Raw genomic sequence first — 22,466 nt, 5'->3', positions numbered from 1 at the left:
GATGTTATAAAGTATTCGTAATCACGGTGTATCGAATTTCCGCGGTTTTCCTCTATTATCGTAACCGATTGTCGCCGTGTTCCTTCTCTCGTATTAGACGTCTCGACCGCGAGAGTAGCGTTTCCAGTCTCGTGATAATTAAGATCCTGATCTCCCGTCTCTGAGGGTTTCCCTCCCTCGGCGGTCTATTAATTAAAAACCAATTGCTCCGTCGAACGGTCTCCGGCGACGAGACCGATCTCCGTGTATCTTCTTAACTACCTTTCTCCTTCTGTCCGCGAATCCGTCGGATGTCGAGGTGAGGGGAAACTTGTTCTTCCGTCGAGCTGTTTTACACGCAAAATGATAAAAAACGATTCGTAATTAGTTTCTTTGACGGGCGGAAAATTCAATGATAAAAAAAAAAATAGAGTGCATTATTGGTAAATTTTTCATCGCTCTTCCTTTATTTTGCCCTCGACGTTTTAATAAAGTTGATGTATTTAAACATAATTAAATTTCACTATGTGCCAACATAAGCGAGCTTTCAGCGAAATTATTATTTTCGCAAGAACAGAACCGATTGAAATATACATTTCGCGATTTATTGATAATGCTCGCGAGCGGCGAATGTAATAAAAATATCGGCGGATTAATTTATATTTAAAAGCGGGAGCGCCCGCGCGCGGGCGCGGAGCCGAATTTCTACATTTATATTTTCTATATATACATTGTAGCGTTTGCAATTTACAAAATAATCGTAATTTCGAAGATAAACCGCGCCGAATGAATATCGAATTATTAAAACAAACGGGTTTAATTAATCGCAGCCTGTCCAGAGCAGGTTCGTAAAATATTCATCTGGACGAATTTGCCCCGCGTTTGAAGTATTAACGATAATTCCGCGGTATTGCGAAATAAATATTGCCGATGCCGTTGAAATCGTAACGCCGGGGAACCGTCGCGTCGCGAAAGCGCGAGGACTGTCTTCGTCGACCGCGACTCGCGACACGTCTGTTGCGTTTATTACGTTACCCGTTCCCCGCGGGCACGCGGCGAGAAAAACTGCAAACCGACTGTCGTAGCCGCGCGCCGATATATTAAAACGCGGTTTAGTGCTCACTTTACGACCGCCGGGCAATAAAGCCCGTTTCACAACGGTCGTTGATTCCGCCGGGTATAATGCGGCGACTATATTCAAGACGCTCGTTAAAATCGCGGACTGCCGGATTTTCTCTCTTTTTGTTCCCCTTCCCCCTCGGCGGGGCTTCATTACGCCACCCCGTTCCGTATCGCGTCGGCGTGGAAATCCCGCGCGCGGAAACGGAAACGCACAGACGGGACCGCCGCTGCGGCGCGTTTACGTTAATATGTAAAGCGCCGTTTCGCCGCCGAGCTCTCACGTTTGCCGATCCGAAATCTCATGCGTGCGAAATGAGAACCGCTGTTCGGTAAGCGAATTAGTTAAAGCCAGTCCGGGGCTGAGTCTTGTACACACGATGTAGAAACGATGTTACGAGAAACCGGTCTTTGGTCGACACGCATACGCACACGTGCACCCGATGGTGCACGTACAAGCCTTTTCTCCCTGCCCGGGGAAGAGGTGGAGAAGGAGGAGGGACCGCGCGCTCCTTTCTCATCCTCGTCTTCGTTTTTCTCATTTTCTCGGCGCGCTTATCCCTCTTACCGACTGACTGCGGTCTCGCATTACGGCTCAATTTGGTCCGCTTTTCGTAATCTCGTAATCTCATTTGATCGATATAATCTCAAACCCGCAATCGGCGAGGCAGACCCCTTAAGGATCTACCACGAGGATGCGCCCCCTTGGCCGTCATTACGGATTCAAGCGGCATCTTGGTTCGCGAAACTCGATAATTCGATTAATTCCGCGAAGCCGGCTCTAGCGTTTTATTCTACGCGATATATTTATACGGCGATTTCAATTATTTCTGCCCGCGGATCGTTAGGTGCGAAAATAATACGGCGAACAGGCCGGAGGATCTTTCCGCCGCCGCCGCCGTCGTCGCGGCGAAAGATAAAATCGATGCTTTCACACGAGGCTCGCGAATATCGCGTGCACGCGGCATTGCACTCGCCGCGCAAATTTAATCGAATTTTCCCCAGCCTTGCGCGCGAGAGTATAAACGGGAAATTTTACGCGGTAACGTCTTCGGGATAGGATAAAATGACAACGCCCGTAACGTAAATACGAAAATTGGATTTCGCGCGGGGAAGCAACCTTCCGGCAAAGTTCAGCTTTTGCATGCGAGAGTCGGCGTTGCGCTGCTAAGTTTCACGCACGCATCACCTTACGCTTAACGTCGACGTGGCTTCGTTAACGGAACGCATATAACGACGCAGCTACGCAATGCCACGCTTACACTAACTCCGCGCTAACATCGTCATTTATGTGATCGCGCACTAATCTTCCTGTTTCATTTACTTTTGCAGTATTACGAGATGTCTTACGGACTCAACGTGGAGATGCACAAACAGGTGAGTGAGCGCCTTGGATTATTTAAAGTATTCTGAAAATGCGGCGGGGAACGATGATCACCGTGATCGATATGCGCGAACGTCAGTCGGCGGGTGTGTGATTTATTAATCGCTCGGTTGGCACGTTGCGCGCAGCTTCGGGCTTTAATCCAAAATTAAAGGGCCGAACACGAGGAGAAAGCCCCCGATTACGGGGTGTTTGCGACCCTCCGGGATCTTAGCTATTGAATAAATATGTAAACAAGGTAATAACATGCAAATAGCAGCGCGGCTCGGGAGGTTGCCGCGTTGCCCTCCCGCGCAAAATCTTATGCGGTAAAAAAAAAAAAAAAAAAAAAAAAAAGTCTTGGCTCGCGGACTTTTATTAAGAACCACCGAAATTATCGTGCTTTCAGAAAGCACTCGGGGAAGGGAATGAGACGGAGTTTTTTACTTTTTTACGCGTTGCGCTTACAAATCAAATAACATTCGTGCTTTTCTTTTTTTTTTTTTCTTTTTTTATTCCGCGTCGTCAAACGTATTATTTCCGAACGGAGATCCATTTCGAGAATCTCCATTACAAAGATTTTGTAATCAAGCTCCTTTCGCATCCCATCCATATTCAGCGTGCCGAGCGCTTGGGCCGTTTGAATTTTTTATTTTCTCGTACGTGCGCCCATTGATGGGGCAGGCAGGCCGCGGTCGAAGCGCCGTCGGTTTCATCTTCCTTTGGGTACGTCTCTCCGCTTCTTTCTTTTTACGACGAGAGAAAGGTGGTGCCCGGTCGAATAATTTAGGGTCGACGAGTCTCGCTGGTCTCTCGCGAGAGAAAAGAAGAAACGCTAATCGATCGGCCGCGGGACTCCCTCTCTTAATTACAGGACGCGCCCGGTCGAAGTCGTCCGTCCCTCCCTCCGGGTTCGGCGCGATCTTATGCAGAAAATCTCGACGAGGAAGTCGCGCACTTCCTCCCACTGTTATCCGCGGAATGGATTTTCGATCCACCGCGCTTGCGGCGGGTCGGAGGGATATTCCCCCGCCGTCTCGAAACCGACGTACAAGTGAACTCGACGAGTTATCGACGAGCGGGCGATATCGACGACGTAGCTCTCGAGTGTCCTACAGAGGAGGCATTCTGTACACGCCACCGAACAGGAATCTCGATCGCGAATTCCGTGGAATAAATGGCGATCCCTCCTTTCTTCGCCTACTTCGATATTCTCGCCCTTCATCGACGTCTCTCCATAATCCATCCTGGACGTGGGCGCGCTGCGACGAGCGGCGCTCACGTTTATTGAATATTTAGCAGCTAAGCCCGTTATTTCCTTCGCCCGCCCCGCGCCTCCGTTCGCTCTCTCTCCGTGTCCCCCGTTCATTCTTTCTACGTTTCTCCCTTTTCCGGCAGGATGCGCCCCCCACAAATCGTGAATAAGACTCCGCCGGTAGCGACGCAAGTCAGGTAGCGGCTCGCTTATCTCTTTTTCCTGAGCGGACAGGTATTCAACCGGGTAATGGTGTTGACGTATCTGCAAGTATTTCAATCGTAACGTCGCAGTAGGGATTGAACGAATAAACCGAGTACTTTTTTTTTTTTTTTTTTAATTATTAATTTGCATGTCGTACGGTTCGTTGAAAAGTCGAGTGAAGCCGACGTTCGGGAAAGCATCGAGTTGGAGGAGAGAAAATATCGCGACGTAAAAGTGCGCGGATGAAAAGGAAGTTAGGAGAGCTCTCCTTCAGTCGACCGACCGGCAATTTTTCCGTATGATCGAAACGCGGATTTCCGCTCGCGAGGCTTACAGAGAGAACTTACATATTAAGGTCGAATGAGAAGCATAACTCTTTCGAGACCGCCCGGCAGTGAGGACATTCCTCGTCGTGATGGAGGAGGAGGAACAAGTCGCGGGATATGTGCCGCGCGCGAGATGCGATGTCGGCGCGATGGAAATATAAATTCCGATAGGAAATCGCAATACGATCGTGTCGTATACGCCGCTTTATGTCCCTCCCGGTGTCCTCGAGATAAGCACTCGGCCGGCGCGCTGAAATACGACGTTACGGTCTTGGGCGCGTTTTTCTGGATCGGAATGACGATTATTATCCGTCTTCACTTTTAATTCGGCCACGATTTATCGCCTCCCATAGCTCGGGGGGAGGGGCAGGATTTATTATTGCGGGGGCGCATTATCGCGCGCGATTTACACGCCCGCGCGCGTAGCCGCGTGTCCTCGTATTTATAAAATCGACACTCGGCCTCTTGCCACGCGGTGTCCGGCGATTAATGACGCGTCCCGCGCGTTTATGACGAGACCGGGCGTTGTCGCGTTCGCGCGAGCGCGTCGATGAAAATAAAACGAGGGGGGAAAAAGAGGGAGGCGAATGAATAACGGATCCGGCGACGCGAGAGGGCGAAATATCGCGAGCGCCCGGGAATTATCTGGTGTTACATTAACGTCGACGGCGACCGGTCCGGCAAGTGTCCACGCAGCGTGCGCGTCCGTTCGCTCGCTCTTTCTGTCTCTCTCTCTTTTCCCTCTCCGCTTCCCTCCCCTTCTCTCTGGAGGTTATTAACGTCGCTAATTCTCGGCAATTACTGTCATCATCGTCAGCCGTCTCTGACCGCAACCGAGCTGTTACGTTTTCCTGTTACACCTGTACGATAATCATTGTCAGCCGGAATCGCGCCCGCCGGATGGTTTATGGGTGTATCGCGGCGGCTGCGTAAACGCCCACGCTGGACCAAGTTCTTCGATATCGACCGCGTAATGCGCTAATTGATAAGACATTTCGCGTCGTCGGTTTCCAAACGGAGAAACGTTATCGTAGACGTGTCGATGCGTCTTCGCGCGACAGCGCAACCCTCCTTATCGCTGTTCCCGGCGTCGAAGATCGCGGATGCTGGGTCGGGGAATGCGCGGTAGTTTGATTCTGACCCGTTTCGCAGTGCACCAATGGCCACGCGGTCGCACGCGTTTCCCCGGCGTTTTTATTTGCAGGAAGCGACGCGTATTGTAAACGCTTTCAGGCATTACTCTCGATTTTACTAACGCTATTACCGGCGATTCCGCAGCTGCACGTACGTGTCGGGGCAGTCGGAAAATTCACGCATGAAAAGTATGGGCGGCCACCGCGAGTGATTCGATTTCGTTGTTTTGTTCGATTCGCTGGCTCGCTCCCCCTCGCGCGCGCGGCACCCTGCCTCACCCTCTCGGCGCCCGTCTCCCGCCCCCTTCTGGTTGTCTCTCTATATCCATCCCATATACAGCGCGCTCATTATTCATTTATCGGTTTAACGAGCACGTCCGCGATAAAGCGTCGCGAAATATCGATATCGGATGGTCAATACCCGCTCGGCTCGCTCGGTCCCTTGTTCGGCGCGTGCACCACCTTTCACTCGGAAAAACAAAAGATCGCGGCCGATCGCGATACCGCCGGACCGCTCGTTATCGTGACAGCGGCGAGAGGGAGTTGTCGCGCGTTCTCGAGATCTCGTCGGACAAAACGAAACGTTTAACATTCGCAAAATTGTACGTCACCAACATTTTTTATCGAGGGCGTCGGGCGTCGCGTCTGGGGTAAGGGGTGGGCGGAGGGGAAAAAAATACGCGACGCTCGAGGAATCTCGTTGGGCGCTTCATGAATAACTTCTCAAAAGCGTCCGGCAGCCCCGTCATCCCTCGCTCGCGCGGGAGAAGAGAGGAGAGACGGAGAGTGACTGCGCGAAATGTGTGCGCGGTCGTCGCTTTTTTTCCCCGTTTTTATTGTGTCTGCAGTGCCACTGGTTTGATCGGTCGGGCCGCGCCAGGTAGAGGCGGAGGAGCAGATGGTGATTGAGAGGGAAGCGGGCGCGGGGCGCAAGGGCGGCGAAGGGAGAAAGCGCGCGCGCGCGGCGGGGGTGGCCGTGGGCAGAAGGGAGAAAAAAGAGGGCGAGTCCAGGCCGTCGCAACGAGTGGAGGAACGGAACGAATGGGACGTTGGTGTCAGGCGGGGGGGTACAACGGGGGGTAGAACCAGGGTGCATGCCGGAAGGGGGAAACCCGGGAACAGCCGCCGTTGGGGGTGGACGGGTGGCGGTGGTTGACGGTGGGGACGCGTTGGCGGTAGCTCGGCGTTCGGGGGGAGAGTAAGGGGGGCGGGCGGCGGCGGGAAAAAGCGAAGAGCAAAATTTGCTATCGGAAAAATCGAGCTCTCCACGCCACCGCCGCCGACCTCTCTACACACCGGTGCTCCTCGCTTTTTCTCCCTCGACCTCGCCCAACCACGAGTCGCGATCCCTTCCGACCTCGTCGCCGACCCTCTTTCCCCCCTGCGAGGGCCCCCGGGACGAGAGGCGTGTACGTTGCGTCGGTGTGAGTTTGACACGCGTTCGTGTGTGCAGTGCGGCTTGGCGGAGAGCGATTCGCAATATGTGCACAATAAAATATACACAGAAATGTGTATGCTCGCGCTCTCCCGCGTCTACACGTCTCCTTTTTCTCGGTGTCGCGAAAGCAAGCTCTCCACGTAGGAATCCGCGATATCGACGAGGGCTCCGTGTACCTTGATGTACGTCTTTCACTCTCGCGATCCCTCGACGCGATAAGTTCTTTCAACCGGCACCGCGGCTCGAATCCTTCCTCTTTTGCCTTTCTCGCGGACAATATGAGCGCACCCCGGGGGTAAAAAGGATGTTCGAAGACGTCGCGACCGGCGGGGGGTGATTTCGTCCGCGGCGAATGGGCCTCCACCGACACGCCGGATTAAAGTGGTCTAGTCTGAGGCGTCTTATTGAAAACGAAATTCACTTCCCGTATGCGATCCGAATTTTTTACCCCGAAACGTAGTCCTTTCCTTTTTCGCGATACCCGCGATCTTAATCGACGTTAACCGGATTGTCTATCCTGTACGAGCAGTTCGCGTAAAAATTTCCCACGCGCACTCGCGCCAGTAATATCCGAGGTTATCGCGGTTACACGCGATACGCGACCGCGGGCGGTCATGAATTTTTATCACTTCTCCTTTTCCTCCGTCGTGCCTTCGTGCTTATGGCGGATTCAAGGCTCTAGGAGCTCGAACGAAACACGAGGAATACGCTTAATTCTCGCGTCTCCAAACGGGCACTTAAATTTCTCGCAGTAAAACTCGCGCCGCTGCAGGGAATAGCCGTGCCGTTAACTCGGCCGAGGGAGAAAAGGCTCTCTTCGACGGAGGGAGAGAGACGGGGAGATGCCATCGAGGTCTCCCGCGGGATTTAAGATCTACGTAGACCCTCTCGCGGCCCCTCGCTTCCTCTTCTCTTTCCCCGCAAAGGCGGAGGAGGGCGTAACTACTTACTACTAGCTCCTGATGTCGGTGGCGGCGCGGTCGGGATCGCTTTTATCACTCGTACATCTTTTACGACTGGTCCCCGCTTTTCTCGCCGTTCTTCCTCTTCTTCTCGCGCCCTTTCCGTCCCTCCCCCGTCTTCCGCGGTGTGTTTTCCGTGCCGTTGCGAGCGCTGTATTTAAACCGCGAGTCGTAAAGCTCGCCCGGCGCGTGTGTACATCGCGCCGCGACGCAGGTGCAGCGCAATGGGTGGTCCGACGTTAGAAAACTCACCGCCATTATTATCGTCTCGAGCTTTTAAGATTCCACCTCTCGCGAGAACCGCTATCTTTATTTGGGCCCGGCCGGTGGACGCGTGACGAGTCCCCGCGCATCTCTTCCCCTTCGTCGCGAGCGGATTACACGTCGGAAGACGACCGCGCGTCTCGGAATTTAGTCGACGAGGCGATCGTAATGAGGCCAAACACGTTTGGCAATCAAACATATTTGTTAGTTAAACATGTTTGGTAATTAAACACACGTCGGTATTTACGTGGACGTTGAGGTGTTCCTGATATCGCGAGGTAAGCGCGCGCGAGATAAGAAACTTCGCCGACCCGGCGTCGGCTCCTCGCGCACAAAAGTAGCATATCGGTGCGCGAATCTAATTTGCGCCCCGCGGGTTATAGATTGGCGACGTTACGCCTTCCTCGCGGCCACATTTACGGCGCCCTACAGCCGAAGCGGCGGCGCCCGAACCCTTCCCCGTCGGCTTTATGCAGCCGAGCTCCCGGCACTTTTATCGACGCTGGGGCGTTAGCATTATGTCAGCTATCAACGAGGGGTGGAACGAACACCCTCGAGCCCTCTTGTGCTTAGGGGTGTCATTAAGAGATCGCTCCCTTTGCCTGCTTTATTACACTACGTATAAAGCGTGCATGTGTGCGCGTACGACGTATGTATCACGTTACTCTATCACTTTCGTGCCTCGGTCTCAGCGGGTTAGAATATCGAAGGAAGAATTAAAAAAAGAAAAGACGAAAAAGGTAAATCATAAAATTCTTTATTTTTACGATAATCTTGCGTTGCGTCTCGATTCCCTCTCGAAACATTTTCTACCTGACTGACGCGGATGCAAATTTTGCGGATTCCCCGCAGGCTTCGCGGGTTGCATTTCGGATTCGTCCGCTTGGTACACAGAATTCATCTGCTTAGGTACACAATGTGCTTTATCTCGGCGTAGTTTATTCATTCACCCCTTGGTGTTTACAGCGCGGCCGCGTTAAACCGCGCGATTTCGGAGTCTCTCGCGCTGCGGAAAGAGTCAGCGGGGCGGGCGGGGGAGGAGGGCAAGAGGGAGGGCGAGAGCGAGGCATAAAGGAAACTGGCGCGGTTAATCGCCGTATCATATGACTGAGTAATTGAGTCTGCGAATTGCCGGAGGCAGGTTCCACCGAGCTCCGCTCGGTCTTCATCTCGCAATTAGCGTTAAGTTAATTGTACTTCCTGCACGGGGAGCTAACCCTCCCGCCTCTCCCTTCATGGTTGGACGGTCGGCGGGCGGTGTGGGAGGGTGCCGAGGAAGGTCTTGTTTTCTCCCGGCATTCGCCGGAGAATTACGAGGGTTGCCCGGCGACGATAATTTTCTTGGTGTTTCGGCGGGTGTGCCGAGGGCGGTCGTAAAGTCAAGTCGGCAATGCGGATTGCCGTCGACGTCGTCGTCGTCGTCGTAGTCGTAGTCGTTGTTGACGACGTCGTGGCGAATGCATTCGAGGCCCGAGGCGCCCAAGCGTCACGGTAGAGAAGTGCCAAGACACTGGCTGGTGAAGTGAAGAGAAGTGTGCGCGAGGCAAGGGGAGACTTTTAACGAGGCGTCTTAACGGCGTCCGCAGGTTAGGGCGAGACCCCTGCTCGCTGCCACAGCACTAATTTGCTCGCTTTACGCCGCGACGGATGTCATTCAGTCCCGTTCTCGAGTTCGCGCTGATTACCGTAGTCGCGTTTACGTTTCGAGACGACTGTCGTCTCGCGTGACGAAGCGATCTCGCTCGCGCAATCCGATTGTAAATAAAAATATCGACAAAAATCTTATTTTCATCCACCCTCGCTCGGAGATTAAACGTTAATCGTAAATGTCGAAACGAGGCCGATCGCAAAGTCAAAAGACACAGATTGGTCAGTCCGGGGAACGAAGACAACCACGAAATTCGCTTCGTATCAATAATAGCGAGCTGTTAGAGAGGATGCTGTACACACAGCGAGACTCGTACTCGAAAGGGTGGGAGAGGAGGAGGAGGTCGGTCGGCCTCGGCGGCTAGTCCGTTAATGTTTAGCGCAATCAGCGATAATGGCGGTCTATGGCGCGTTTAATCAAGGCAGTAGCCCGTTGCGGCTTGCGGTTCGAAAGCGGACTGCCCCTCGGCAGGGTGTAAAGGAAAGGGTCGGCGGCGGCGGAGGGCGAGGGGTCGAGTGACCGAGAGAGAGGAAGAGCGCAGTGCACTAACGACGGAGCGGAGAGGATAGGACATATCAGGTGGGCTTAGTGGTCTCTGCCGGCTCCACATCGCTTCGACCAGAGAGTGACCATCGTATATATACGCTCACAGAGCCACGCGAATACGTTGCTGCGGTCGAGATTATCAACTATGCCTCGTTCTCGCCCCTCTCTTCCTCTTTCTCGCGAACGCGCGCAAAATTTTTTTTTTTTTTTTACAACGCAAGATCAGGTGACCAACCGTCGAGATAAATAATCACACGAAAGATTAATTTCGTGGCTTAAACAGTATCCCGTGTCGCTGTAAAACGACTCTCACTCCGTGATCGACGGCGATAACAATTGTAATAATCAGCGGTCAGTTGCGCGAAGATTTGAAGAAATTTAAAGAACCAGCGGCACTCGAGGCCTTAAGTTCCTCGAAAAGCGGCTTCCGTCGCGATTATCCGAGAGCAGCGTCTTTCTAGCAGATCGATCGTACATCCCTTTTCACAGTCGAGTCAAAGTTCGCCGTTATTATTACCTGTCTGCCGATGTTATCGCGCGCATGCTGGGGGAGACGGGTGCTCTGCACGTTTAATATCCTGAGTGCCGCTAATTTGTCGACCGTAACCCACTGACACTCGTTGATCGATCGCTTTGCCAAGCCGTTCGGTCGTCTGTAAGCGTCATCTCGCGCGGCAGGAGAGCGCGAACTAAGAAGTCGGATAATTAGATACGTGACAAGTGTTTCTTCTGGCCGGCTGACGCAAACTCGCTACGAGTTTCCGCATTCTTCAAATATTCGTTTTGACGCCACGTAGGGAGCGACGGCGGCATAAGTGCCGGGTAAACCACTTGCGCGCGGTTACTTCGTTATTCCGTGAATCACTGAAGGATCGGTGATCTCCCCGCCCGTTCTCTTTTACGGCTCGAAAACGTGTCTGGAAACGACTCCGGCCACCCGGTAGATCCGCGGTATCGCACGAGATCAGGACACTCGAAGAGCAAGGAGGGTGAGTAGGGAGAGAGACGGGAAGGATGGATGGAAGCTCGAGTGCTGAGACAGCACTCCGACGTTCAAACATCCAAACATCTCGATCTTTCGGGGTCGGGCCGTCTGTGTCGGGTCTCCGCCTTGCCGAGCTGCTGCTGCTTCTGCTGCGACTCGAGTACCACTTATCCTTCTCTCCAGTTTCCCCTTTCCCCGTCCCTTTCTTCGTTTCATCTCTCGTCGGAGATCTCTAACCAGAACCGAGGTCCTTTCCGTTCTCACCCTCTCGTTTTCTCTCTCTCTTTCTCTCTCTCTCTCTCTCAGTTTGCCTCTCTGGTATCCCGACATTTCTAGCGCAACGATGTAGCTGGTGACGGCAATACCGACTGCTAGTGACAACAACGACTTCTCTCTTTCTTTCTCTCTCTCTCTCTCTCTTGGGTCACATATACCCGCTCGCGTGCACACACATATGTATTCTGTAGCGTGCTTCGTGTTCCACGTTTCACGTACGCTTCGTACACACGAGCTGCGGATGTTCTCCGAATTGCGGCTACTCCAAGTCACCCCTCGGCCACCCTCGTTGCGCGACCACGACGAACCCCGAATTGATTGTAGCCTGTTTACCCTCGAACGTTCGGTGCACAATGCTCACCCTCTCGAGCCTCCGTCGTCTCGTCGATTGCCCTCTGTGTTTTCGGAGATTGGCTCGAGCTGTGCTCGCAGGGACCCGTCTGCACATATCCCGTTCGTGCGCGACAATCCGATAACGAGGCGGAATTTCGTATATTTCACGATCTACGGACCGAAATCAAATGAATCCCGGCTGCATTAAATCGAAAACCCCTTACCGCGAGGGAAAAATTGAATTCCGCTCGAATTGCACTGGATTTATCACCGCGCGGGCAATTGTTGTTACAATACGTTGAAGCGCGATCGAAGCCGGGAACCGCATCATCGCGACAGGCAATTGCGCGCCCTTCAACTCGCGGTGCAACAACCACCAGTGTACTGTGCAGTCAACGTATCATCGTCATTCGTAACCCGTTCGTTTCGATAACCCGTTTAACGGCGATTCGAGTTATTCGAGTTGGCCATTTTGCGTCGCCGTGATTCTCTCTTTCTCTCGATTTTTTTGGTGTTTTTTTTTGTTTTTTTTTTTTTTAAATTCGCGAACGAGATCATGCGTGCCGCATCGCTTTGCAGAGGCCGCGCGTGTGCGCCGACGTCGAGAAACGTGCGAAGCGTATAAAATTTCATCGGCGAGCTCTCGGGCGCGTCTACCGCGGAAAATTAACCGAATGAAAATGGCGAGCTCCAATATTTATACAAGCAATTTCAGGCGTTGCTACTCTGCGGCCGTTCCGCGACGCGTTTGCTTCGCGCTTGCTTTTGCACGCGTTGCTCACGCGGGGCCTCCCCGGGCAAACACCGCGTGCGCGTGTTTGTCACGCGCGACGCAGGGGAATCGTTGCCGGAATGATGCTGCGAGAGAACTTTTTTTTTTCTTTTTTTTTTTGCCCTCTTTTATTTTTACCTTGTAGTTCGCGCGCGTTCTGATCGACCTCGCGATTTGACGGATATTTTCGACGAGTCGCGCGCGATATCAACGAATAAACGACGAGGCAGAAGGCCCTCGTTTCGCGGCGCGTCAAACCTCCGCCTGTTACCGGCGTTTGACCTATTTGTCAGTTAGCCTCGTGCACCGCCGACGACAATACGGACGCGCGCGATAGACGGAACGAGAGACAAGGGGGGCCGCGTTATCGATTCTTTTCACGTCGCCGGTGCGACGAGCGCGACGGAGGGACAGGACCGCCGGTAGATACGCGTCGTCTGGTTTCGCGACGCGATGAAAAGTACCTGACGCGACGTCACACGCGGGACCGAAAATTGATTTGATCTAACATCGAGTGTAGCGGGTCGCGGCGATTCGCAACGTCAACGAGCACAATGGAGTTTTCGGCCCTTCGTATAACCTTAACGGACGCTTTATCCGCGCCCTCCTCCCTCATCGCCTCTAAATCCACTCGCCCGCGTTCGCGCACACACGGCGGTCCAACCGTGTGTACACAGATGTGCGCGCGTACACACGGCCGCATCCGGTATTCTCCGCAAGCCGCGGGGTATTGCAATCACGCGGACGTTAGCCGGGCTTTGCAGGCCGAGCGAGCGAGAACCACCGCCGGTGTGCAGGGGCTTACCAGAAACCAAGGGAGTTAGCCGAACACGCCAGTTTATTTGCTCGCGCAGCATAATACCACCAAAGTCCGACGAGCAGCCGTTGGTTTACTCGTTAGCGCAAGTAACGGCTTCCGGTTAGTCGGCAGAGGTTGGCGGCGAGCATGGCTTTGTTGCCACAAACTCTCAATTTCTCTCTATCGCACCCACCCCTCTTTCTCTCTCTCTTATAATACTGGATGCTGACTCTTCGATTAAACATTTTCCAGCGTGGCGCGGAGGATAAAGTTCACCGCGCCGCGCAGAGATGTTCGCGTATACCCGCGCAATAGGAGATAAGAGATCGCGCTTCGATATTCGGTGCATAATACAGAACGCAGTCGGATTCACGGAGGCCCATCTCCCGAGGCAGCTTCGAGTATCGGATTATCGGTAGTATCGGGCCGGGCCGGGGCGGTGAAAGAGCATTCGGTTCACGTCACCGTTTTACAAGCGTGGAATTTTATCGACGGTACTCGGGCGCTTTGCATTTTCATGCCGTGAACGTTGCTGCCTGCTTTTAGACGTACGTTACCGTGCCGTTGTTTGTATGTATGAGAGAGAAAGCGTCTCTCGGTGAGTGCCTGATTCCTTTTGAGACACACACGTACCTCGTAGCCGCGTGTCCAGGTGTGCGTGCACGTGTATGCGCGAGCGCGCGACAACGGCGGTTGCCGCATGTGTATATAGAATAAGAGAGATGGCACTTTGCGAGAGCTTCTTGCGGTTTTCGCGATATTACCGTACCGAGGCATCTGCGTCTTCCGTTTCAGCGCACGTTCGCGACCGCCCGTAATGTCGCGGAGCAGCGCGGATATGAAAAATAAAAATAAAGGTACCGGGAGTATCGGGGGACTTAGAGAATTGCGCGCACCCCGCTCGTGTAAGGCTATCTCGTTTGTAGGCGACCGGTCATCACCGCTGAAAATCTCGCGGCGCTCCCGATACCTCGAACGGAGCAGGTAACAACGCCCGGCGCGAGTGCTATTTTAAGAAAAAAAGCCATTCATACTTCGTGAAAGACTCGACCTGGGAGTAGAGCAATCTTCGTCGGTCCAATTTGGCACCGCGGGGGAGAGAAAAATTCATTCTCCAGGCGAGATTTTCATCTCTCCCCCGTGCGAAATCCAGGCCAACGAAAGCGCCGTGGCCAAAACTCGGTTTCCTCTACTTCTGCCATTTCTCTCTTTCTTCTCGGAGGGGGAGGCGGGAGAGAGCGCAGTGGCCGGAGCATCCGAGCCATTCATTATTTTCTTGGTTACCTCTCACCCGGGGAAAACTTCTTGGCAACGCAATTACGTTCGCGACGACCCCCAGCCCCCGTCGTCGTCCCGACCTCCCTCGAGCCGCTACCATTTCTCGCCCACAATGTCCTTCTCCATTCCACCACTCGCTCGAAATCTTCTGGTACTACCGCCGCAAACTGCCGTGCAGTGCGCCAAGTAGATGAGACTTCGCACCGCACGTTGCGAAACACTCGGCGTGTTATCCTCGCGAACAATGCCAGTCGCGTTTGCGTTTCATCGCGATAACGAGCCCCGCGTCTCGCCGAGATGTCAATCATTAAACACGGCTAACGCGTTTTGTTATTTATTATTATTAATATTTTTTTTTTTTTAATCGGGGGCGGAGAGAAAAAGATCTTACACGCATTTTTATCAGAAGCTATTATGCTGTCTCGTAAATTAATTAAAAAGAAAAAAAATTATATATTTATACGGTATATCTAATTGGTAATCTGCAAGTGAATCCGCGTGTTGAATATTATTTTTATGAATTTCTCTTTTATTCGTGCACCCTTTTCAATGAGCCCGTACGTGCACATGCACAAAATGTACTTTTAAAATTCCGATGTTCCATAAAATTGCACGCTCTGCGCGCGGCGTATCGCGCGCCTTTTACACACCGCATAAACCTCTTTCCTCTCGTACACGATGTCTCGCGGATATAGCTCGACTCATTTTCGCGTACATTATAATTAGCGGCTTAATAACTAGCACTCGGAGGGCGACGAGTAATTAAAACAGGTCCTCCTCTTTGCGTTCCCTCTTTCATCTTCGTTCCACGTATACATACGTAACACACGTATATAATCTCATTCTCTCTTCCCTCTCTATTTCTCTCTCTCTCTCTCTTTCCTTTTCCGCTCATTCGCCGAGACGATCACGGGCGGGAACTTGCCAAGAATTTCAGTGGCCTGGCGATATTTCAATTAGCATCCGAGACTCGTTTAAGCAGCGGTGAAAACGCGTTGACGGAAGCCCCACGTTTATAATAACCGCGAATTCACCGAGACTTATATTTTCGGGGACGCTCACAAGTTATCAGGGGAATGCGGCAAAAGGGCAGGAGAAGGGAGGAGGAGGGTTAACAGAAAGGCACGTAGAAACCGGCGGTTTGCTTCCTGTTTCACGACGAATCGGCGGCTTCCGCTTCCGCGTCTCTCGAGCGTGCGAATTCTGCGCGTCGGCGGGGAAACGAGCGTCGGGGGCCGCCGCTTTGTCGAGGTAATTAAGTGATTTCATTTTCTCGACGAAAGCATTGAAAATGGTCCGCGCTCCGTTCCGTGCGCTGCCTGTTGATTCCGCGATAATTAAACGGAGTTTCGCGCTGCGCGGTGTTGCCCGTGTGAATAATTATGCCGCGTTATCCGGCCTGGCGCGTAGATTGTGCGCGATTATTTAATAACAAGCCTGGTGCCCGCTTTAATGTTCGGCAAAAAATTAGTAGATTAGAAAAAGTATTCGGGAACGCGGGTGAAAAATTACAGCACGCGTAAAAATGAGATTTGGGGGATGGGTGACGTATCCATTACTGAGAAAGGATCCCTTAAAGTGACGTAAAAAAAAGAAAGAAAGAGAAATAAAAAAAGAACAGAAATACCGTTCCTGCGACATTAAGTATGTCGGAATAAGTCAGGGGATAGGGAGAGCGAGTGAAGTAACGGCGGGAGTGCCTGCGCCACTGTGGCAATCTTGCCTGGATTTAATTTAATTCCCGGCAGTCTCTTCCAGCCGGAGGGCGTCGTAAACACCCTCGGTCGGTTATGCCGCACCTGCATCTTCACTCGTTTCCTTCGCGAGGGCGCGTTAAGCTGGCCCTTACCTTTCTTAACGATCCGGAACAAGCCGCCCGAGGGCCTCCGCCGACTACAGCGGCATAGTGTCAGATCGAACACCCTTCTGCTGTAATACGTGGCTCATCGAGGGGGAAATATTGAGCGCTTAACGAAATATCCTTCATTGGCTTATTTTATTTCTTCTTTATTTTCTCTTAACAGCTTTCTAACCGAGCAAGAGGGAATACTACCGTTGTAGCACCGTCGAATTTTATAAATGCGCGGAGGGAAAGTCGATCACGGTGGTTATAAATTTATTTCCAAGTTCCATCGTTCTTAATAATGATTATATATAGATATTAGATCTGCAATAATATATTTAATAAAATAATAATGCAATAATGTTCTTTTTTTTCTAATCGTTGCTGCTATTTTTTTTTTCAGACGGAAATAGCAAAGAGGTTGAACGCGATCGTCGTTCAGATTCTGCCGTTTCTCTCGCAAGAGCATCAGCAGCAAGTAGCTTCGGCACTCGACAGGGCCAAACAAGTGACCATGACCGAGCTGAACACCATCATCGGGGTGAGTACACGCCAATGGCGCAGCTTGTTACAGAGATGGATTTGCCGTCGCCGCGAGTATCGCCGCGCCCGCGATTCGATCGAACACGTAGCGAACCGATTCACGTGCGCCCCCGGCGTGAAAAGCATTTCGCGGGAAGCGGAGAACCCCTGCAGGGCACGCTACGTTGGCAGCCGGTGTACGTCCGAGGAATCCGAAAGCGGACGGGACGGATACGATCCTGGCGAATCCCGAATCCTCCTCAATATTGCTCGAGCACTCAATTTCCTCCCTATTAAGCCACCGGCTTCTCCGACTCCCTCGTTTCGTTCGCTGCCTCTGCTGCTCCGTTCCCGACCCCCGTCGCCCCTCGCCTCCGTCCCCTTGATCCCCGCCGCTCTCTCGGCACCTATACCTTGCTCCTCGCGCGTGCTTTCTCGCTCTCGCACGCTGAATCTTATCCGGAGTCTTCCCGCCCGGTTACCCAAGCCGTCGGGGGTAGGTTATAGTGTTACGGTTCACGAGCGCCGACTAATCAGCATTCCAGCCACCCCTTCGTCTCCGAGCCTTCCTTCCCACGCAACCCACGGAGAAACTTCCACGGATCTGCGACGTTGTCGGGGTACGTGCGGCAAATCCTTAGTAGGATTCCGGAATGCCGCTCGTCTTAGTTTACTCTCTTCTCTTAAATCCCACCAGCTATGCCGGATGGATCGAATCGAACAAGCCACGGCGGATTCGCCGGTCGATTTCGCGGATAGATAAACCTAGGAAACGTAATCGTTTCGCGGATTATTTCGCATCGCGATATAGATATCGCGGTAGATTAGCTTTACCGGGAGAAATCTCTCTCTTTCTCTCTCTCTCTCTCTCTCTCCTTCCGCTTTTGCTGCATAATAGCTACTCGAAACTGTTGTTATAACTTCCTACGAATATACAGACGGCGAACAGGATATCAGCGGTTGTAAGGCTTCGACCCGCGAATGATATTGGCTTACACGTCTACGCGATAGACTCTTGCATCTGCATTGATCGCAATTCTCCTCGTGGCGGACTGCTTACTTCAGCCAAAATACGCTTACCGAGTATGTCAACGATACGCAGTATAAGAAGGTTAAGACGATCCCCTTTAGATCTCTCGGTCGTAACTTGGCGTCTGGTCGAGTCAGCAAGGCGGCAATGCTGAAAACTGCTGAGGACGAGCACTTGGCAACCGATGCAGGTGCCGCGCGATAGTTTTCGCACGAAGATTAAGACGCGGTGACTTCGCATCCGGAAATAACGAGGAGGGTTGAGACCCTTCAGTTTCAAAAGAAGTTTTTCGCGAGCGGTATATATGTATAAAAAAAATGAAAAAAAAAAAAAAAAAAAGAAGCTTTACCTTTAATTTCAGAAACGAAAGATATTTCGAAACGTTTCACGCGATTCTTTTAACTCAGGAAAAATTTTCGCACTCTTGAACGTGTATTCACGTTCGTACTTTCTTGCTCGTTGGCGCAAACTTAAATTAAAAAAAAAAAAAAAAAAAAAAGAGAGAGAGAGAAAAAAATGCACACTTCTAAACATCCCTCGTGCAATTCATTCGGGTCGCGACGTCAAAGCGTTTCTCCGTCGTCGCGGTATTATAGGGAATCTCGGCACGAGGACGAGAGTGGTTTCCCGGAGCTGGTAAGAGGGTAACATTCCGCGTGGAAGTCGGATTCGTGAGGATAGCAGGCTCCTCGGGGTCAGGATTATTATCGCTATCAAGAGTGGAAACTCCGGAGCGTTTCCTAGGGGCTTCCAACTTCCTCGAATCACCGATCTCGTAGAAGCATGGCTTCGTGGACCGTAGAGCCATTTTCCGTTTTTCATCTTTCCTCGGTTAGCGTTTCCTCTCTTTCTCTGTCTCTTTTTTTCCTTCCCTGGCTTCTTATCTCCGTCCCGCTTCCTCTCTTTTCGCGCAATCCTCTTCGCACAAACTCAGCGTCGGCACGCTTGCACACGTTTCCTCCGTTTGTATATTTTGTGGGTGGCTCCGTTCAGACAGTCGACGCTCGACGCGAGGTTATTATATCGTTAAGCCATTTAATTATCTCGGCAAACTACTCCCCGGAATATATATTCGCCCCAGTCTGCCTTAACGAGTGTACATGGTTACAGGCGGATGTGGGTGTACTGTGCTCTCCTCTCGCACTCGCTGTCTGCGCCCAGCATCCTTCCTTCTTCTTCTCATCTCTCTTTCTCGTGATTACCTACTCTCCGCCAGTCTCGCCTGCGCACCATGATCCGCGAACCGTTAAAACGGCGTTGAACAGATCCACAATTTGTCTGGCGGCTTGGTCCAACTAACGAGGAAACTACGGGCGAGATACGCTTAAGATTTCCGCGAAACTTTTCGCCGCCGCTCGCTCGTTCGTTCGTTCGTTCGCCCGTGGAACGCGTAAGTCTTTCCACTTGTTTCGCAGCCTTTGATTTACCCGGGCGAGGTCGAACGCGGAGGTTACTCAAACTTGCCGGAGTTTACTCGGCAATTTGTATGCTTTGCTAATGGAAAGTTGCCTCCGTTGACTGTAACGAAGTGTATTTTCGCGTCGGCAGCGGCAGCGGCTGTCGGTGGCTGGCAGTAGCAAGAGAAGAAGAGAGAAAGAGTTAGGTGTGAGAGAGAGAGAATGAAAAAAGAGAGAAAGAGAGAGAGAGGGTCGGGGGAGAACGCGCGATCGTGACTGGAATTAAGCGGAGCGATTTTTCCAGCGAATTATCGTTGCGTTGCTTTTTGTTCGCCCCCTCGCTGTTTCCCTGTCTCCTCTCGCAGAAACGAAATTGTTTGATCAATTATGACGGGTGAGAGGAAGAGAGAGATAGAGAGGAGAGGTGCACCGTGGCGTGCTTTTAAATCCACGCGCGCTCGCTCGCGAACGCGATTTTATTTGCTTATGCATTTGTCCGCGCTGGAAACGTGAGTTCACGTTCGGCAAACAGACTCTCCTAACGAAGCTGCGGCAGCGTACACACCACACCACCGTGCTAAACCGATAGCCCGTAAAAATCATTTCCGAACTTCTATTGGGCTTGGCGGTCTCCTCTTTCGGTTTCCTCTCTTTTTCTCTCTTACCCGCTGCAGCCCTACCGGCCACCGCGATAATATCGACGCGCTATTAAAGTTTTCCCTCACACCACCTGTCCCGTTCAATTCCAATCTGCCGCGCTCTTAACGATGATCGCCTCGATTCTCGTGCATCGCGTTCTTTTTTTTTTCTCTCTCTCCTTCCCCTCTCTTTCTCTCACTTTTTTTTTCCTCACGTCTTTCGCGGAATAATACCCGCTCGCTTTTATCTGGTAATTACAGCGGAAATACTTGAGAGGCACCGTTACGCGCTTTCGAGCCCGTTAATTGCCTCGGCACTTATTTAATCTAATCTACGGAACTTATCGAGAGATCCGTGCGATATGTTATTCGCGCCGAGCCTCACGTATCGAACGTGCGTACGCGCAAAACACGTAATCTAGCACCGCGACGACGCCTCGGGACGCGTATCGATGCGCGGCCGACGTATCTAGCGCGAGATAACAATCGTTACGACGCGAGTTGCGCAAGCAATGTTATCGACACGTGGAATTTTTGTTCCCGCAGCAACAGAGGCCTGATCTGCCGAGGCTTCTGCAGCAGATGCACGCTCAACAGCTGCCGCCGGGAACAGCGATGGGGCCGCATCCTGGCATACCTGGACTTCCTGGATTGGGACCGGGCGCGGGCATACCGGTGCCCACTTCGGCGTCCGCGGCGCTTCTCGGCCTGGGCCTCCCTCCGGGTGCCGCGGCCACCCCCGCCGGCGGTGCCGCACATCCGTTGTCGATGCTGACGAAGCCGGAACTTCATCGTGGTCAGCCCGACGATCTCAAACCTAATGGCGGTATGTCACATTAATTAAAAATTTTTTTTTTAATTATTACATATATATATTTATTAGATATAAAAAAAAAGAAAGACGGAGTTTGACAAAGTAAGAGAGCGTCTTCTTCGTAAGTTTTTTATTTTTTTTTTCTTTTATCACGCGCTTAACATGTGTATACCCACGTCTCCCTCGACGAGCGTGTCAGGCCGATAGGAGAGATTCTATTCGTGGAAGTCCGTCGATCCCGGTGCCCCGACAGTCTCGCGCACTCAGCAGAGCTTGCCCGTGGATATTTCGCGCGCCAAACGATCCGTTTGACCGTCTCTCGTTCGCGGAACGGTTGCTCAGCTCTAGACTCGCCTCGTGTTTCGCGTAACTTGGCTACCTGCTGTTCCAATCGCTTATCTTTGCCGCTGCGAGAGCGGACCGGTAACCGATCCTCATGAGACCGATACGTTGTTGTTTCGCCACCCTCACCGTGACTCGTAATCTCATCGATGATTCAGCGATATACGCAGCGACGATGAACGTAAACACGATTAATCCGTTGAGAGCTCGTTGGCGTAATGGATGAAAACGTGAGAGCGTTTTAAGATGGGGGAGAGAGAGAGAGAGAGACCACTTGAAGAGAATATGCGATGAAACCGCTCCAAAGTCGCTGAAATTAAGCAGAACCTTTCGTGCTATTTTAAGTGCGGTCTGGAACGAACGAGCCGATGATGCAAACGACCGTGCTTAAACCCAAGAGAAGCTCCTGAAACTCTCGATCTTGACCTCGAGAATCCTCTCTGGTCTTGGTCCTCGCTCTCTCTCTCTCTCTTACTCTCTCTCTCTCTTTCTCTCTCTATCTTTCCCGCTTTCTCTCGCTTATCTTTTCTCCCCTACGTCTATCTTTCTCGTTGGCACGTCACGCGACTGCAAGATCTTCGCGCTCTCGGGGGCCTCACGTACCGCTGACGAAGACGCGCCGGGACTCCTTCAAACTCCACCCTCTCTCCCCCGCGTACGTCTTTCATTTCTCTCCTCTCTCGCCCTTATTCTCGCGCTTCTCTAGCTTTCCTCCGATGTCTCGCTCTAGCCGCAGCCATCTCTCGAGAGAGCACTCAGAATCTCCTCTCGACACGAGTGTACTTTCACAACCCTTCCTCCACCCCTTTCCCTTCCCCGCTGCCCTTACTCGCTGTCTCTATTCCCTGATGGCCTCCACTCTGACCCTGCCTATCTTTTCTCTCGACTTGCACTCAACTACGTTACTCGGGCCGGATATGTAGCCTCCGGCTAGTTAGTTTCGCGCCTTGTTTTGCATTTTCCGACCGGATACAGAAAACTTACTCGCAATTCCGTTGTCTCCAGCGCGGTCGTCGTCTTCGAGAAGGCGCCGTCTTAGAAAATTATCGGTGCCGCGAAATGATTCTCCGATTTGTCGACGCGACTATTTAATAACGCGAGAGAGGCTGCATATTATTTCGGACGTGCTCTTTCCGACTGCGTCTCTGCCATAACGTAAACTGCTTGTCCTCTTTTTCTCGTCGAAGCACGAGCACACGC

General features: G+C 52.1%; 1 protein-coding gene across 5 annotated transcripts in view; it reads left to right on the top strand.

Moving 5' to 3' along the window:
- LOC139105126 (protein groucho) overlaps positions 1–22,466 on the top strand; it is a 63,801-nt gene that overhangs the window by 21,276 nt on the left and 20,059 nt on the right. For 4 of the 5 annotated variants that reach the window (XM_070661044.1, XM_070661043.1, XM_070661047.1 and 1 more), the window contains 3 exons: positions 2,431–2,475; positions 16,927–17,064; positions 20,657–20,936. In XM_070661044.1, the coding sequence (XP_070517145.1) occupies positions 2,431–2,475; positions 16,927–17,064; positions 20,657–20,936 (463 nt within the window). The remainder of the gene's footprint in view (positions 1–2,430; positions 2,476–16,926; positions 17,065–20,656; positions 20,937–22,466) is intronic. The other variant, XM_070661045.1, reaches the window with a different exon arrangement.

This window comes from Cardiocondyla obscurior, linkage group LG08 (genome assembly GCF_019399895.1).
Source record: "Cardiocondyla obscurior isolate alpha-2009 linkage group LG08, Cobs3.1, whole genome shotgun sequence".
NCBI classification, from domain to species: Eukaryota; Metazoa; Arthropoda; class Insecta; order Hymenoptera; family Formicidae; genus Cardiocondyla; species Cardiocondyla obscurior.
This window is presented reverse-complemented; position numbering and strand designations above follow the sequence as displayed.